We start from the raw sequence: 17057 nt of genomic DNA on the forward strand, positions 1-17057 counted from the left end.
CTTTCTCTTGATTTCCTGTTTCTGTTTTGATTGGTTATGCTGTGCTGTAGTTTATTCCAAACGCATTGTGAGAAGCCAGTGTTCCTGCCCACCCGGTGGTAACTGAACTCCTCAATCCCTCCAGGAGGAAAGGAGTCACACAGCTCTAACGCCTGTCCATGGAAGCCCTGCTATTTGGGACCAGCCTTTGTTTTGGGGGAGGGAGGGATCTGGGAAGTGGAAAAGATGGTGAGAACCCAGGGGGTCATTCCAAGAGTTAGAGCAGACCCTGGGTCACATTATTGCTTGTTTGTTCCTTGAGGTGTGGCTCTTGTTCCACCTCCTGCACACAAAGAAAAGCCCTGACCCTGGTCCGAAGGGCTTCCCCAGAGGTGGGAGCTCGCTCACTGGTCACTGCCCAGTTCCCTCCAGTAACACCAGGATCAGGGGGCTGTCAGCACTGACAGAGAGGTTCCTGCTGTTCCCAAATCCCACGCTGTTCTCTCCTGGAGCACCCATGAGTGCATGGAGAGCCCGTGGCCAGGCAGAGCCTGGCAGAATCCCTTGGAGGAGGTGTCACCTTGTCCTGGGAGTGCTGGGAGGGAAGGGCAGCCAGGCAGCTGCCTCCTGGCTCTGCCTCTCCCCATTTCCCGCTCCCTTCCCTGTGATTTATCCATCACTGCCTGGTGCAGGCGCCTTGAAACCCAGCCAGGCGCAGCCAAGGTGGAGCCCTCCTTCCTGAAGGAGCGTGGGAAGAGAACTGCAGCTGTGCAGGCACTGGAGTCGTGCTGGGGCACATCTGGCAGCTGCAGCTATTGCAAACAGCAGCAGCAATCTGGCCAGTGACATTGGAGCTGAAAATGCCTCTTTTCCCTCTTCTCATCTCCCTGTTTATCCCCAAGAAGCTCCTGTTGCCTCCCATGTGTGCATCCCGAGCGGGTGAGGCACATGGGAGAGTGAACAGGGGGTTTGCAGTGTGTCAGTGGTACCAGTGGTGCTTGGTGCTTTCCCCGTGCAGAACCGAATGCCAGCCCTTTCCCTGGATATGCCTTTCCCTCTGTCCTCAGCCCTCACCTCTCAATCAGCTACCAAAGGAGTGGCTTTCCTAGGGCACAGGTATTAAAGCTGTGTGATTTTTGAGAAATCCAGTGCAGTATTGACACAGTATCTGTCTCTCTCTTTCTCTCTCTCTCTCTCTCTCTTTCTCTCTGTCTGTCCTTCTCTTTTTTCTTAAAATGCTGAGATTTCAGTGCTTGGACCCTCAGTGCTGGTATTCTCCCCTCCCCTTCCGAGTCTCTCCCCTCCCCATAGGTACCAGGGTACCACTCCCAAATGCTGCGCTCTTGATAATTCTCTGGGAAGAGACCAGCTGTGGCTCTTCTGACTTGGATGCCAACAATAGCCAAAAAACATCCCTCAGTCCCAAGGCTCTTTTAAAGAAAGAAAAAAAAAAAAAAAAAAGCATGTTCTATTAAAAAAAAAAAACAAAAACAAAAACAAACCACCAAGAGAAAAGAAATAGCCTTTGAAACAAGGTTTTCCCATCCCACCTCCCTCCTGCCTAGGACTAAAAGGTGATAATCACTCCTAATTACAGGATTTTCCTTCATGACTAGGAGTTTAAGTTTCAGGATTTAGGTGCAATTAAAAAGGGATTTATACACCATTATTTTTTATTTGTTTATTTTCTCTTTTATAAAGTATTTCTAACATGGCCAAACTGCACTGCTGCTGCTAAGAATCTCTTGTGATCTGAGAAGGCTTGAAGATTAAATTCTTCCTTAAGAGCCAATAAAAAAAAATAATAATATCAACAGCAATAAACTAAAGCTAAATGGGAGGTAATCATGATAGGCTGGAATGACACTGGGTGAGGAAATAGAGATTTGATACCTGGCTAGAAGAGGTTGTGTGGTTTGCTAAGGTTCTGGTCTCTGAGCAGCCTGGTCTAGTGGAAGGTGTCCACTGGCAGGGGGTAAGAACAGGATGGGCTTTAAGGTCCTTCCAGCCCAAACCATGGGCACCGTCTTGGAATTACTGGTTAAGGGTTTGCCTCGTGTGTTATTACAGGTCAGATCATGCCATGGGGATGCCCTAGGTCAGAAGCAGAAGTATCTTTCTGGAGACCACAAGAGCAGGTCAGAAGCAGGTGAGGTGACCTCTGCCACCAGCCCCGGTGTGTGGAAGTTCAGGCTGAGCTGTCCAGGGTTCACCTGTGGTCAGTGAAAAGACGGTTCTAGGGGCAAGTCAGCACCTCAGTGAGAATCCTGGGTTTTGTGTGAGCCATACTGCTCACCTGGCTTTCAAAAGTCTCCTTGGATGCTTCTCTGTATCCCTAGGGACACAAATGCCATCAAACTTGTGGCCCATAGTGATTGCAGGAAAGGATGGATTCAAAATCCTGCGAACTAAGAGCTGTCTGCCCGTGGTGGTGTTTGAGAGGCTGCCCCATCCCTGGAAGTGTCCAAGGCCAGGTTGGATGGGGCTTGGAGCAACCTGGGATAGTGGAAGGTGTCATGCCAGGGGTGGCACTGGATGATCTTTAAGGTCCCTTCCAGCCCAAAGCATTCTGTGGTGCTTTTGTCCATAATCAGGGACCGCATGGGGGGCTCAGCCATTACCCCGGCGAGGCCACGAGTCCCCTCACCCAGGACCTGTGGCCACAGCTGGTTTGCCCCCTGAAAATGAAGCACTTTGCAGCTCTCCTCTTAATTTGGGAAGCTGCAGGCGGCCACCTTGATTGCTCTGGTTTGATCCCAAAATCCGGCTGCTGGCTGGGATGGAGCCCTAAGGACCTCGTGTCCCTGTGCTCCTCCACGTCACAAGGAGAAGGAGGGATGAGCCGTGTGGGCTGTGCTTCAGATCCCCGAGCATGCAGAGCTGCTGCTGCTGGCACAGGACACGTTGTCGTGGTTGAATTTAGCAGAATTATGAATTTTCCCCTTTTTCACACAGGGGGGCCCTGTCAGGAGGTACCAAAGGCAGCAGCTGGGATGCTGCAGGGATAATCCTTTCTGCTCTCTGCTCGAGCTTCTTGTGGCTCTGCTCTTTTCCAGCCCAGGGAGCTCAACAGGCATTTAAAGCAGCCCAGTGCCCGCTCAGGCCCTGCCTTTGCTGCCTGTCACCGTCAGCACAAGCTTTGTCACCCCGAGCCAGGTTCTGCAGCCCAGGTCCTGCTGAGAACGTTCCCAGTAACTCCCAAGGCTCTCTGGAAAACCCCAGCTCATTGAGAGACCAAAGATGAAACCAGGCCAGGGCAAAGCACGTAAGAGCTGAACTAGTGGAAATCAATTAAAATAAAACCCTCAGAAAGGGCAGGAATAGTGTGCTGAGCACCTCAGGAAATAAAGCTTCAAAATAGATTAAAATGTGACTAATTTAAGCAATAATTTAGCCTGTAGCCTGGGTTAAGTTCGGCTCATGAGTAATTTGACCACCAAACCAGAGCTGCTGGTTGGTTCCAGGTGGAACCATTGCTGAGCTTTTCCCTTTCAATCCCACTTAGAGGTTGAAGCAAATAATTCCACTTGCACTAGAGATTTAACAAATAGCCACAAGGTCAAAACAGTCATTGGTATTTTAAACTGTAGGAATTTTAATACCTTTTTAGACTAGATTGATAAATTCTTTAATGGAGAAGGAGAGAGGCAGAACCACCACTGGGCTGTACAGGTGCCTCTGCAGTGCCCAGCTTCCAGGTGCTAAAATTGAGGGATGGAGAGTTCTGGGATGGTTTTTAAGGGTTATTTTAGCGTTTCTGTGGGTGGGGGAGCGCCCTGTCCATGTTTGGGGTGTCCTCAGCTCTGAAATTCTAGTTCCAAACCAAACCAAGCAAACAAAAACTTCACTGTGTTTCTGCAGAAGGATTTCTCAAGGGTATCAGGAAATGGAAATGGATACAAAAAGCCACCCCCCAAAAAAAAAAATTCAAACTGTGTATATATCTATGTATATACTTGACTATCTCTCTATAGAGGGCACTTTGCAGGAACACTGTGCTGTACTGATCTCGAAATCTCTGCCTGCCTGTGTCTCTTACACCTTTTGCATCGCTGTTCTCTTTGTTTTAGGGGAAAAAATTAGATTACACCTTGTCAAATTAAAATAACAAAAACTAAAACAGTCAAGACTGTGTTTAAAATTGCAGAGCTGTTTGAAAAACAATTGGATTCTGATGATTTTCTGTTCAATCCTGTAAAAAACAACAGAAAAAAAAATAATTACAAAAGACCAGAGATGTTCAGCCAGCCTGTCACTCAGCTAATGTGGTTTTTTTAAGTGAAAAGTAACAATTATTGGGAAGGTAATGGATTTCCTCCAGACCAAATCCAAGCCTTGGTCTCATTCTTTATTTATCTACCTATTTACTTACGTATTTTTATTTACCGTGAAGGAAATGAGGAAGGAGATGGCAGGAGGAGGGAAGTTTCTCGTCCTGTGGAGGGGCAGAGGTCGGAAATCCAAACCCCAACAAGGTCTCGCCCCAGCGGAACAAAGCCGGAATTGGAGCGGGAGAGGGAGGAGGCAGAGGCGGCTGCACGGACACGCAGGGGCAGGGACAGACCACATTTGGGAGGGGAGGACAGGTGTAATCTAAGCTTCACTAATAATGTAGAGGCTGCACATTATTTTGGCACCCTTTCCCCTACCCCTCCTCATTTTGGAGCAAGACGGAATGACTCCTGTCTCCCCAAAATGGCCAATAATGTCCGCCTTCTCACCTCATTTGGAGCAGCAGCTTGCTGAGTGTCAAAATGTTTAATACCATTTGGTTTTGTTTGGTGCTTTCAACCAGTCACTTCACTTTCTTTTGTTTCCTTTTTTCAATTAATTCCTTCTTTAAGGTACAAGATGCATTTCTCTTTGAGTTGGTTTAATGTGAATCGGGGTTTGAAGTGACAGGTTCTCGTCCAGGACATCCTCCTTTCCCCACCTCACTCCTCCTCCAACATTTTTTCTCTCTGAGGGAATCTGGAAGGGGCTTTAAAAGAGCAGCTGGTGGGCTTCCTCAGCACAAACTGGTTGGCTGGTCCTCAGGTTCCTCTCATTAGCAGCACCATGGGAGCACATTTTAAAGATGAATTCTGGTGTTGCAAAAGTCAACCCTGAATCTCCCAGTGTCTCTTCCGATCAGGTCTGTAAATGTTGCAAAAACACCTGTGGACCCCGAGTGGTGGTGGTGGGGAGCCTGAGCCATGCTGACTGGGACCAAAAAAGCCAAAAATGCCACTCACAGAACACAAACTGGGTCAACCTCTGCCTCCGTGAGCAGCAACAAAACCAATTGGCTTCCCAAGGGTGTGAAAAGTTATGGATCTGTTCTGTTTCTAAAAAAAGAGCACAATTTGGGGTGCAGATTTGCAGTGTGAAATGGTTATCCGACAATTAAACAGACTCATAACTAACTGCGCTTAAGAAAATTTCCTGTGCCTCCGAAATGGCTTCTCTGTGTTGAAATAATTTAACTTGCATCCCAAGCATCCAGCTCCAGTCCTGGAATCTGGTTCTATCCGTAACAAGCTGTATCCTTGTTTGAAAAAAAAAGCTCCTGAGAGTTTTTTGGCCATGGACAATGTCTGTTTGTGTGTGCCTGCTTGTGTGTGTCCGTCGGGAGCTGTTGCACATGGAGCATGCACATCTGTGTACGCATGCGGGGTCTGGCAAAGCTGTCCTGGAAACCAAACGCCCCTGGAACTCAGGGAAGGTCCTTCTTGTACCAGAAACTGGGAAAAGTATTATTAGAAAGGTGTCTATAAAGCAGAGCCCTGACTGCCCCATCCCAGTGTTTCCTTTCCAGAAAGGGCAGCTCTGTTCTTCCCAAGCCTTTGAAAGTGTTGCATAGCAAAACGGAAGGAATTTCTTCACCCATTTTTTTTGTGTCAAATTCCCTTCCTTCAGCTGCTGTGGAGCTGGACCCAGAGCTGAAATTTGTCTTGATGCCATCTCCAGCTTCCTTTCCACCACGGCTCTCCTCCTCCTGGGCCTTGACCTAAAGGCTGACCCAGAGATTCTCAGCTTGGCAAATTCCCTGTCTCTAGCCAAATGCAAGTGTAGCAATTAAAATAACCAGCAGCCTGATGGCTCTGGGTAGCCAGAGATGAACCCTGTAACTGTTGTGGTTGTCACAGCACTGAGCCATCACAGGGCTGTATCCAGGGGACTCTCTGAGGTCTCCAACATTTAATTGGAGTTCTTTTCCCATCCTAGGTCAGTGTGTGGATGTTGGTATATCTGTGCACGCAGGAGAGTGTAGATTTTTTTAAACCAGGATGCACCAAGGAAGTGCTGCTGCCTGTTTTGGGCTTGTATCAGCCCCAATCCAAATTTCTCCCTTCTTGTGGAACAGGCGGTGCCGAGGGCTGGCATCCAGGGGTGCTGGGTGCTTCCCTTGGAGAATGACAGATGCCATTAAACCAGCCCAAAGTGATGATCCCTGATACCCCCGGGGCTGACCTGCACCCCTGGGAGCTGTCAGGAGGAGGGGAGGGCTGCTCTGCAGATTGTTGGGAATGTGCTCTGCGCAGCCCCTGAGCTTGTGTTTTGTGAGTGGATTTCTCCTTCCCTGCCCAAAAACCACAGCCAGGAACAGTCGGTTCCCTTCAGACTCCGATTCTCAGCACTCCGCCCTACATCAGATGATGCTTTTCAGTTATTAAATTCTGGTTTGTTCCTTCTTTTTTTTCTTTTCTTTTCTTTTCTTTTCTTTGTTTTTTTTTTTCCCTTTCTCTTTCAGTTGGGTTTCATTTCTTTGCGATTAGCTTCGGTTTGGATTAATTGTCTTGTTCTGTTCCCATGACAACTCAGTGTTTGCATCCCACCTGCCGTTGTTTGTTGCTGTTGATGCTGTTTGCTGACCGGATCTTGTCCGGATGTGTCTCCCCATTCCTCCTCACCTTTCCCACCTTGCCTCCCCTCTCCAGAAGGTTACATACCAGCCCCCCTCAGAAGAGTCATCCCCACCCCAGATCTGTCTGCATGTTGACCCCACTTGTTTCTTTCCAAGTTCTCTCCATCTTGTCTCAGACTGTGACAGGTGTGGTTTCCACCTGGCTCCATTTTCTGAAGTGTGGTACCCCTGGAAGCAGTGGGCAGCAGGGTGATGTAGGAAACAGGGATGTACCCTCATGGCTAGGGCTGAGTGTTCTCCATAGTAGCAGGAGGGAGGAAGGAGCAGGTTGCCTGATCCTTTGAGCCAGTGCTGGTGCTTGAGGTGGAACAAACACCGTGGTAGCCCCCTACACCTTTTTGCAGGTAGAAAATCATCTTCTAGTGTCAGTGGCCAGGAGAGTTTGCAGTCCCTCCCTCCACATCCTAATCCTTTCCCCAGCTGAGGGCGTGCCCCCCGTTCTCTCTGCAAATCCGTGCATGCAGAAATTCCCCTTCGTCACCTCTGAGCTCCTCATCCCACCAATCTGGAAATCTTCTCTTCCTTGCCCTCCCAGTGCTGGTTCCTGGCTACTGCTTCCTGCAGGAAAGGGTCTGACAGCCCAGTGGGGAGAGCAGACCTTGCTGTGATAGTGTCCCTTGTCACCTTGCAGGACGATGCAGGGGCTGCAGTTGGCTTTTGTTTGCCAAAGCCCCACAAACAGCCTCTACCTCTCCTGGCAGTGCCCTTGCCCTTGGAAAATATCCAAAAAGCTGGAAGATTAGTACTAGCAAGCCCCAAGACATCAGTTCCAGGGGACATCTGAAGGCACTGGGAGGGACGATGGCAGGCTCAGCTCTGGTGTCCTTTGCTTTGGCATGAGGCACCGGCACCGAGCTTCGGAGAGGTTGTGCAGGGGTTACCGGGGCACAGACGGCAGGAACGGGAAGTTCTCAGGCCCCCAGCACTCCAGACTCTCCTTCCCCCTCGCCCACCCTGCCTAAGGCAGTTCCTGCATGGCTGTCCCTGAGGTTGGAAGAATCCTGCACTCCTGCTCCCCTCCAGCTGCTGCTGTTCCTGCGTTTTACCCTGGTCCTGTATCCTTTTCTCTTTCTTGTGGGATGAGACCCTGCCCTGACCCCCTCCCTAGGGCCTCTCTGATCCACACACGTTCTCCTTTGTCCATTCCCCTGCTTTCCCCCCCTAAGGAAGGGCACCCACCATCCCTCCAGCCAGCCCAGGTAGCTCAGAAAATGGAGCCAAGGAAACCACAGCCTCCCCTTTGCGTCCATGTTCTTCCTGTGTAAGGTCTGGAAGCTGCATCCACCTCTCTGCTAAGGAGATGCACAGAACATGTCACTGTTTTCTCAACGTTAAAAGTTTCATTACCTTGTTTTTCTTATTAATTCTATTCTATTTATTATTCCGCCAGGGCTGAGATGTGACAATGTGAGCCACCACATTGAGTCACATCAGCTAGAAAAAGTATGCAGCATTAAAGTGGGTTTCCCCCTCCCCTCCCTCTCTCTCTCTCTTCTTTCTCCCTTCCCCTCTTGTTCTCCTTCTCCTGGTCTTCCTTCCTTTATCTGTCGCTCACTTTCTATCCAGTATCCATGTGGGCATTTGCTGCCGCCCAGAAATTGTATTTCTCTGCATTTTCCTCTCTCTTTCTCTCTTTCTCTCTCTCTCTTTTTTACCTATTTTGCATGATGTTTGTGACTCTGAGAGCTGCATCTATCGATGGAACCGTGTCAGATCTTAAAGAGGCTTCGTTAGGGTTTCTATACCCGAAAACCACAAAAATTTCATTAGAGTTTCTCATCTTTTCCACACTCTCTCTCGCTCCAGGGGGGCTGTGTTCCCCTGGACGCTTCTCACACACAGACACCAACTAAATTCTGTCCCACTCCGGGGACTCCCTCTCCTCCCTCGTTTATCCTTTTGCCTTTTACTTCTCAAGTGGAGCGTCAGGAATTTGGGGATGTGACACTTCTCTCTTTGTTGAATTCTCTGGGTCCAACAAGGCAAAATGCTGAGAAGTTTCCATCCCCATCCCAACCTTCTCCTGACCCCCACCCCACCTCTGCAGCAGCCCCGGGTGGGAGAGGGCCCCTCTCCAGAGGGGGCACCTGGACCACGCCGGGCCGTGGTGGTGGATGGGCTGTTCCTTCGGGAGAAGGGGACCCGGGACTCAGACCCCACTGGGAGAGGGAGGAGCAGGTTCCTGGGGTGTGGAGCGGGGAGCTGGGGGCCCCAGCGGCCACGGAGGAGAAGTTTGGGCGCTCGCCATGCCAGCTCTTGCCAGTAAAGATGAGAAATTGCTAATAAATTTTTGTGTATTTATCTGTGCTGTGATGGGTCTAATCTTGATCAATGGAACCCTGTTGCTATGAAATATCGCTTTTATGTCTATATTCTATATATTGTTTGTGAAGTACAAATTTATTTGGAGTTTAATTTTTTTGGTTTTTAGTTTTTGATTTTTTCCTTTCTTTGTTTTTTCGTTTTGTTTTTAATGAAGGAAGAAAATAAACAATGACAAGCCCCATCTATATTTAAATTATCTTTTACTCTTTTTTCTTTTTCTCCTTTCTTTTTCTTTCCTTTTTTTTCTGTTTTTTTTTTCTCTTTGTTTTTTTGTTGTTTGTTTGTTTTGGTTTGGTTTTCCGTTTTGTTTTTTTGTTACCTCTGTGCGTCTCGTCCACAGTTCGCCGTGTGGCCCCTCGCTTCTCCATCCTCCCTGTCAGCCATGAAATCATGCCCGGGGGCAACGTCAACATCACCTGCGTGGCCGTGGGGTCCCCCATGCCCTACGTGAAGTGGATGCAGGGAGCGGAGGACCTGACGCCCGAGGATGACATGCCCGTGGGCAGGAACGTCCTGGAGCTCACGGACGTCAAGGACTCCGCCAACTACACCTGCGTGGCCATGTCCAGTCTGGGAGTCATAGAAGCCGTTGCCCAGATCACGGTGAAATGTAAGGGAGTGGGAGCAGAGTCCTGGCTGCACGTGTGGGAGTGGGCACGTGCCAGGCGGGCGTGGGGGCACGGCCAGAGCTGAGTGTCCAAGCATGAGTGCAGGGCACACCTGGCCACGTGTCCTGCTCGTGCATGGGAGCATTGGTGGGACGTGTCGCCGGAGTGGGAATGTCCCATGGTTTGTGCCTGTGTCCTGAATGTCCCATGGTTTGTGCCTGTGTCCTTGTGTGTCTGCATGGGGAGAGCCCGTGGCTGTCTGACCTGCACGGGGGACACAGTCCTGCATGTCCGGGTGCTCCTGCACGGGTGGGGTGTGTGTGTGCATGGATAGGGCCACAGTCCTGCATGTCCAGGTGCTCCTGCACGGGTGGGGTGTGTGTGTGCATGGATAGGGCCACAGTCCTGCATGTCCAGGTGCTCCTGCACGGGTGGGGTGTGTGTGCATGGCCAGGGACACCGTTCTGCACGTTCAGGTGCTCTTGCACGAGTGGGATGTGTGTGTGTGCATGGACAGGGGCATGGTCCTGCATGTCCAGGTGCTCATGCATGAGTGGGATGTGTGTGCATGGACAGGGACACCATGGCTGGATCTTGGGTGCCCGGCTGCAGGAGTGTCAGTCCCTGTGCTTACCTGTGGGTACATGTGGAGGTCTGCGAGCACAAGCAGCAGGACAGACTTGTGCACCGTGAGTGCCCCGTGCTGGGATCTGTGCATGTGTGCTCGGGGATCCTACACACAGGGAAACCCACAGTGGAGAGGAAGCTGGTGGCTTGAGACCTTCCCTCGCTTTAGGACACCTGAGCTGTTGTGAAGAAAACTGTGACTCCAGTCCCCGCATGCTGTGTCTGTCCTGGCATATGAGGCTGGCTGGGCACTGTGCAAGGAGCCTTGGATGGCTTGGAGCCTGCATGCCATCCTGTTCCAAGGCCTGAGATTCAGCCAAGGCCCTGAGGATCTCTGGCATGTGAACCCTTGCAGTAGAGCTTAGTTCCAGCATCTTAGTGGCCATTGTTGCCTCAGCAAGAGGGGGAATAACCCCGGCTTCCAGCTAGTGATTCCCAAGAGGAGCATGGGTGCCATCTTCAATCTGTTCTGTCCTCAGCAGGGGAGTATTAAACCCAAGCAGGAACCCCTAAGGTTGGGTGAGTGTAGAGCTCTGTGTGAGCTGGTGTCTGCTCCGAGTGCTGGTGTTGCCCACAAGGGATCTGGGAGAGACGGGGTGGGAAAGGATCAGTGGGAGGGGAGAGGAAAAACACTTGGAGAAGGGGAGGAATAAGGATAAACAATCCTGTTGTATCAGTGATCTGTCTGAGGAAGGTCTGACAGGAGAAATGAGTAGGGACTAGAGACTATTGGCATGACACCCCCTCTGAGCTTCTGCACAGGCAGTGGGGCTCTTGTGCCAGCAGAAGGATGCCTGGGGCTGGACTCAGGTCCTCTTTATTTTCCTGAGTATTTCCTTCCTTCCCTTTTTTCCCTGTCTTGCCCTCTCAATCTAAAAAGCTGCTGTGTTGGGCAGATTGCTTCTGCTTCCAACTCTCCCATCTCCTCAGATGGGGAATCTCACTTTGCTGGTACCTTCTGCCTTTTGTAATTTCGATTCTGTTCCCTGCTCTGTTCCTGTGTGTGAGCACCTGCAGCTCTCCCGGGCAGAAGGTGAAAGGAGAAGTTTGAGCTTTACTGTGATCAGGTCTAGAGAAGTTTGGCTTCAAGGCCAGATTAGACACGGCTTGGAGCCACTTGGGCCAGTGGAAGGTATCCCTGTCCATGGCAGGGGTGGGACTAGATGGGCTTTAAGGTCCCTTCCAACCCAAACCATTCTGGGATTCCATTATAACATGAGGTTGAAAAGGGTCTAAAGTGTGTGGTGAGGACAGCACATAAAGCTTGAGAACAGGTGAAGTTAGAACACATTTCAGGTGCAGTTAAAGTGCTGGGTAGCGTGCAGTCCCCAGCAGGCTCCAAGGGGGACTCCCTGACTGAGGGAGGGGGGAGATGGGGATTAACACAGCTTTGTGGCTTGAGAGGAAGCAATCCCAGCATTTATGGGGACTTGTTCTGGAGAGCAGAGCCCGGCCTGTGCCGTTCCCTGCCCGCGGAGCTGTCCGGGAGATCCGAGCACGTGCTGGGAAGGAGAAGCTGCTCTCCCTCCCTGCCCTGGGAGCCGGCGGATGTGCAGCTGCAGCCTGTGCTAATGATTCCAGATGTTTGGCTGAATACTTTGCCTTTGATGGAGCAGTTTAAGGAGGATAATAGAGTGGATAACTAGGTTCATAATATTCCAGCAGCACTTTCCTGAGCTGCTGGGATTGGTGCTGTGCCTCCGGCTCCTGCAGCCCTAACTAGCCCAATTAGGCACCATTTCAGCACCTGTGGGTTTTTTTTAAATGCCTGTTCTTCCTGATTCTCAGCACTTCCCAAGGCTCCTGGGACGCCAGTGGTGACAGAGACAACAGCAACGAGTATCACCATCACCTGGGACTCTGGAAATCCAGACCCCGTGTCCTACTATGTCATTGAGTACAAGTCTAAGAGCCAGGATGGACCATACCAGATCAAGGAGGACATCACCACCACACGCTACAGCATCGGGGGGCTCAGCCCCAACTCCGAGTACGAGATCTGGGTCTCCGCAGTCAACAGCATCGGGCAGGGGCCTCCCAGTGAGTCAGTGGTCACTCACACTGGGGAACAAGCTCCTGCCAGTGCTCCCCGCAACGTGCAGGGCCGGATGCTGAGCAGCACCACCATGATCATCCAGTGGGAGGAACCGGTGGAGCCCAACGGGCAGATCCGAGGGTACCGTGTCTATTACACCATGGAGCCTGACCAGCCCGTCAGCAACTGGCAGAAGCACAACGTGGATGACAGCCTGCTGACCACCGTGGGCAGTCTCCTCGAGGACGAGACCTACACCGTGCGAGTGCTGGCCTTCACCTCCGTGGGGGACGGGCCCCTGTCTGACCCCATCCAGGTTAAGACACAGCAAGGAGGTGAGCAGCTGTGTCACTGACCTGGGCTGTGGGAAGGAGAGCTGCTGGTTAGACTTGGAGATTTAGATTCAACGTTGGGAAGGAATTATTTACTCGGAGGGTGGGCAGGCCCTGGCACAGGGTGCCCAGAGCAGCTGTGGCTGCCCCTGGATCCCTGGCAGTGCCCAAGGCCAGGCTGCACACTGGGGCTTGGAGCAGCCTGGGACAGTGGAAGATGTCCCTGCCCATGGAACTGGATGAGCTTTAATGTCTCTTCCAACACAAACCATTCCATTATTTTAAATGTCTTTAGATGTAAAACTGCCCAGGCAGGGGTAACACTCTTAACTCTCCCTAAAGCACCCAGAAACTGCTTTGTCAGAGATGAGTGGGGAATGAGCCTTATTTTGCCTTTTTCTGCAGGGGGAGGAAAACAAAGCCCCAGTTGTCACAGCAGATGTGTTGAGCTGCAAACACAAGGTGTTTTATCATGGGCTGTCACCCAGCACATTTTTGGTGTGGGGTATGGGAGGAAACCCTGTGTCCTCAATGGGCTGCTCCTGGGCTTCCTACTTCCAGAATCTTGTAATACTGGGATTCATGGGAAGGGTTGTATTCTGCTAAGAAAGAGGCATATGATCCACTGGGATTCTTCCATCTCCAGCAGCTCTGGACATGCTGGAGCCCTGCCGTGGGATGTAGCTCCACAGCTTTAGAGGCAGGACCTGCCCACGCTGCTGTGTGGCATTTTGCTGCTGACGTGCTCTTCCCACACAGGCTTTGAAGAAAACAGGGCAAGAGCCTCCTAATTAGCCAAGTTAATGTGGTTTCTCCTGTTTCTCCTCTTGCCTCCTCTGCCCCATTGGCTCCCTCTCCGTGCCAGTGCCTGGGCAGCCGATGAACTTCCGAGCAGAAGCCAAGACCGAGACGAGCATTGTGCTGTCATGGAGCCCCCCACGGCAGGAGATCATAGTGAAGTATGAGCTCCTCTACAAGGAAGGAGACCGCAGCAAGGAGGTGAGTCCAGAGTGGAGCGGGGTTGGGGCTGAGGAGCTCTCGGCCCCGCCGCTCCCTGCGGCGTCGGAGCGAGGGGAGCAGGGCAGGTGTCTCTGGGCAGGCCTCACCTCTGCTGCCTGTTGTTTGGGTTTATTTTGTTTCTTCCCCCCTCGCCCATCCCAGGTGCTGAAGAACTTCGAGCCAACGACCTCGTTCACGGTGGAAGGCCTGAAGCCCAACACTGAGTATGTCTTCCGGCTGGCCGCCCGCTCGGCTCTGGGGCTGGGGGCCTTCACCCCGGAGGTCCGAGAGCGCACCTTGCAGTCTAGTAGGTGTCTCTCCTTTCCCACCCTTCTCTGAGGGGACCACAGTCAGGGAGCCAGAGATGGTGGGCACAGGGGTACGGAGCTGGGGGTTGGCGTTTTGCTCCAGGGAGGGGGGGGGGGGAACGCCTTTGGGACCTGCTTTCCTCTCCCTTCGGTGGTCCAGGTAGTTGAGATGTGAGCCAGGAGCAGAGCTGGGGTTTGGGGGTGCTGGGGGGCCAGGTAGCACCATCCACTTGGGGTGGGAGCAGTGAGGGCTCACTGGTGGCCACACTGGCCGTGGTGCTGAGCATGCTCAGGGGATGGCACCCACAGCCCGCCCCACACAGACCCAGCAGCAGCTGCCAGGAAGGGGCACAAGCAATGGAGCAGGGAGACAGTGGGGAAGCGGTAAGGAGAGGAGAAGGGAAGGTGATTGTTCACAGGTCCAACCTTTCCCAGCCTTTGGGGAAGCAGTCCCTGTGCTCTTTTCCATGAGCACCTCCACAGCCAAGGGGAGGAAGGCCTGGAGCACTGGGAATGGTCCCGTTTGGGCTCCGGCAGAGCGGGACAGAGGAGTCCTGTGGAGGCTGGGAGGGGATATTGATGATACCAGGATGGAGTGTATGCAACCAAAACGTGCTGGTTTTAGTTTAATGGATTGTCTCCCTTCGCTGTTGCCCTGGGGACAATAACCCTGGATGGCAATATTTCTGGGCTTTTCACAGATCTTTGCTTTTAAATGAGGTGTTTTTTCACTGCATGAGTGGCTGTGGCAGCTGTTCTTTGTGTTTTCTGTCTCCTCTCATCTCTACTAAATCACTCCGCTGCAGTTTGGAGTAGCCGGGAGCAGAACTAACTCAGAAGTGGCTCTGGTCACCAGTGTGAGGAGGGAGAGCCCTGCTCCCATCCCTCAGAGTCCCTAACAAGGGGGAGCAGCAGGCTCTCGTCTGGGCTTTTTAATTGTCACACCCTGCTGTCTCTCCCTTTCCCTGTCTCCTTCTCTTTCTGTCCCTGAGGAGTGGGAAGAAAGGGGAGTCTGTTTCTGCAAAGACAGAATTCCTTACTGGGGCTTGCTCAGGCCTCCACTCCATTCAAAGATTTTTGGTTTTTTCTTTCTTTCAAATGTTTTTCCCCTTTTTTCCTTCTTTTCTTTTTCTCCATCCTCTCTACGTTTCATAGGAAAACCCTTTCCTGACTCTGCTGCACATCTGCTGGTTCTGATCCCAGTGTGGTACTGTCAGAGGGAGCATCTCTGTGGGGTGGGGGAAATGAACTGAAAGGACCTGAAAAATAAGTGTTAAACTTACTCTCTGCTTCTGTTTTCCAAGGGGTTTCTCTCCTTGAGATCCGTGGGGATGGGAGGCAAAGAGGGTCTGGGATTTGTGCTTTCTGGTTCAATAAAACAAGCTGAAAGAGGGGTGTGGGATCTGGTGGCAGTAGGGCTTAGTGAAAATTTGTCCCTTAAGGGTGAGGAAAAGGGGAGCTGGGAAAAGGGAAGGCTTTGGGGCTTTTTCTAACTTGGCACCTGCCAAGAACATGGACGGGTTTCTCTCTCTGTAGCTCAGCTTTCATAGGGAGAGTCTCATTAATTTAATGCTCTTAAGAACATCAGCTGGGAGCTGTCAGTGTCCTGTAACACGGTGAAACATTTTTTCCTGGCTGGCTGTTGGAGGAACGAGTCAATTCTCCCTGGTCCGGGTGACATCCTACGGCTCACAGACCTTCTGGCTCGGGACAGGCTTTTGTGTCTTCCCTCCGCAGCTCCTTTTCCGTTCAGCTCCTCCTTGGCCCGCTCCATGCCTCTTCTTTCTTCTCTCTTCTGCTCTCTGCTTGCTTGCCTGCATGCCCTGCACCCGATGAACCAGCTCCCTGCTCTCCCTGTCCCTCACTGGGCGATGTCACACCACAATGGCATCTTGTCTCTGGAATGACAGAGCCTCCTCCCTGGTCCTCCCTCCGCTCCTGCTGTCCCCTCCCAGCACCCACCTGCATGTGGCAGCCCCTCCCTGCACCTCCCTGCCAGGGTGGCTCCTCCTGAGCATCATAACCAAAGTAAAATCCATTAAACTAAAGGTAAAGTATCTTTTTCTTCTTGAAGTGGCTGGGTTTTAACTCTTCAAGTACCAGAGACGTAGCTTGTAAAACTGACAGTCTCTCATGTCCGGGAGAAGCTGGTTTGCCCTTTCCGGTTAGCCATGACCTTCCCAGGCTCCCTGGCAACTCTCCCACTCGGAAATTCCGGAGTGCAAAGCGTGGTCAGCAGACAGGGGTGGCAGGGTGGGCGCTGTGAGGCTGCGTGTGCAGGTGTAGAGGAACGATGGGGCTTTCTCACCCTCTGTTCCTGCCCAAGAAAGGATGTTCCCCCCCCATCAGCTCCACCCTCCTTCCCGTCCCCCTCCCCACAGTACATTGAAGTGAATGAAACACCCAAAGTCTATGGTACCTAAAGGGTTAAAAAACATGATATTGTACAAGGTCAGTAAGGGTCATTCTTGTGGCTTGGACAGTCAACTTTAAAGCATGTAAAAGGTGCAGCTCAGGTGAGTACTGGCTGGTCTCAAGCAGATTCACAAATACAGTCCACCCTGTGGCTGCAGGCTCACCGTGCGTGGCTCTGCAGACACTCCCGGATGCCCTGGAGCCCTGGGAGGGTGGGAAGGGGTCCCAAAACGCTGGTGAAAACAGCCAGCAGGCAAAGGCCATGCTCTCCTGGCTGGGGGCTCCTGCCTGTGCCTGGCTCCCCGCCCAGGGAAGGGCTGGTTGCAGAGCTGAGCTCGCAGCCCCGTTGGGGTTTGTGGCACTGGGCTCCTGCCGCAGCTCCCGGCTCCCGGCGCTGTCCCCAGCGTCCCCAGGGTCACACAGGTTGGGCTGGATTGTGAAGGAAACAGTGCCATGAGCTCCCCAGAGGCGTCTCCAGCGTGGCCAGCCAGCACCCCTGGCTGTTCTCCTCCGCTGCTGCAG

At 51.9% G+C, this 17057-nt stretch overlaps 1 protein-coding gene across 2 annotated transcripts in view; it reads left to right on the forward strand.

Annotated features, from left to right (window-relative positions):
• PTPRS (protein tyrosine phosphatase receptor type S) overlaps window positions 1-17057 on the forward strand; it is a 149733-nt gene that overhangs the window by 95140 nt on the left and 37536 nt on the right. For both annotated transcript variants that reach the window (XM_068997088.1, XM_068997089.1), the window contains 4 exons: window positions 9552-9821; window positions 12235-12816; window positions 13679-13812; window positions 13975-14119. In XM_068997088.1, coding sequence (XP_068853189.1) covers window positions 9552-9821; window positions 12235-12816; window positions 13679-13812; window positions 13975-14119 — 1131 coding nt within the window. The remainder of the gene's footprint in view (window positions 1-9551; window positions 9822-12234; window positions 12817-13678; window positions 13813-13974; window positions 14120-17057) is intronic.

Source organism: Aphelocoma coerulescens, chromosome 28, assembly GCF_041296385.1.
Source record: "Aphelocoma coerulescens isolate FSJ_1873_10779 chromosome 28, UR_Acoe_1.0, whole genome shotgun sequence".
NCBI lineage: Eukaryota > Metazoa > Chordata > Aves > Passeriformes > Corvidae > Aphelocoma > Aphelocoma coerulescens.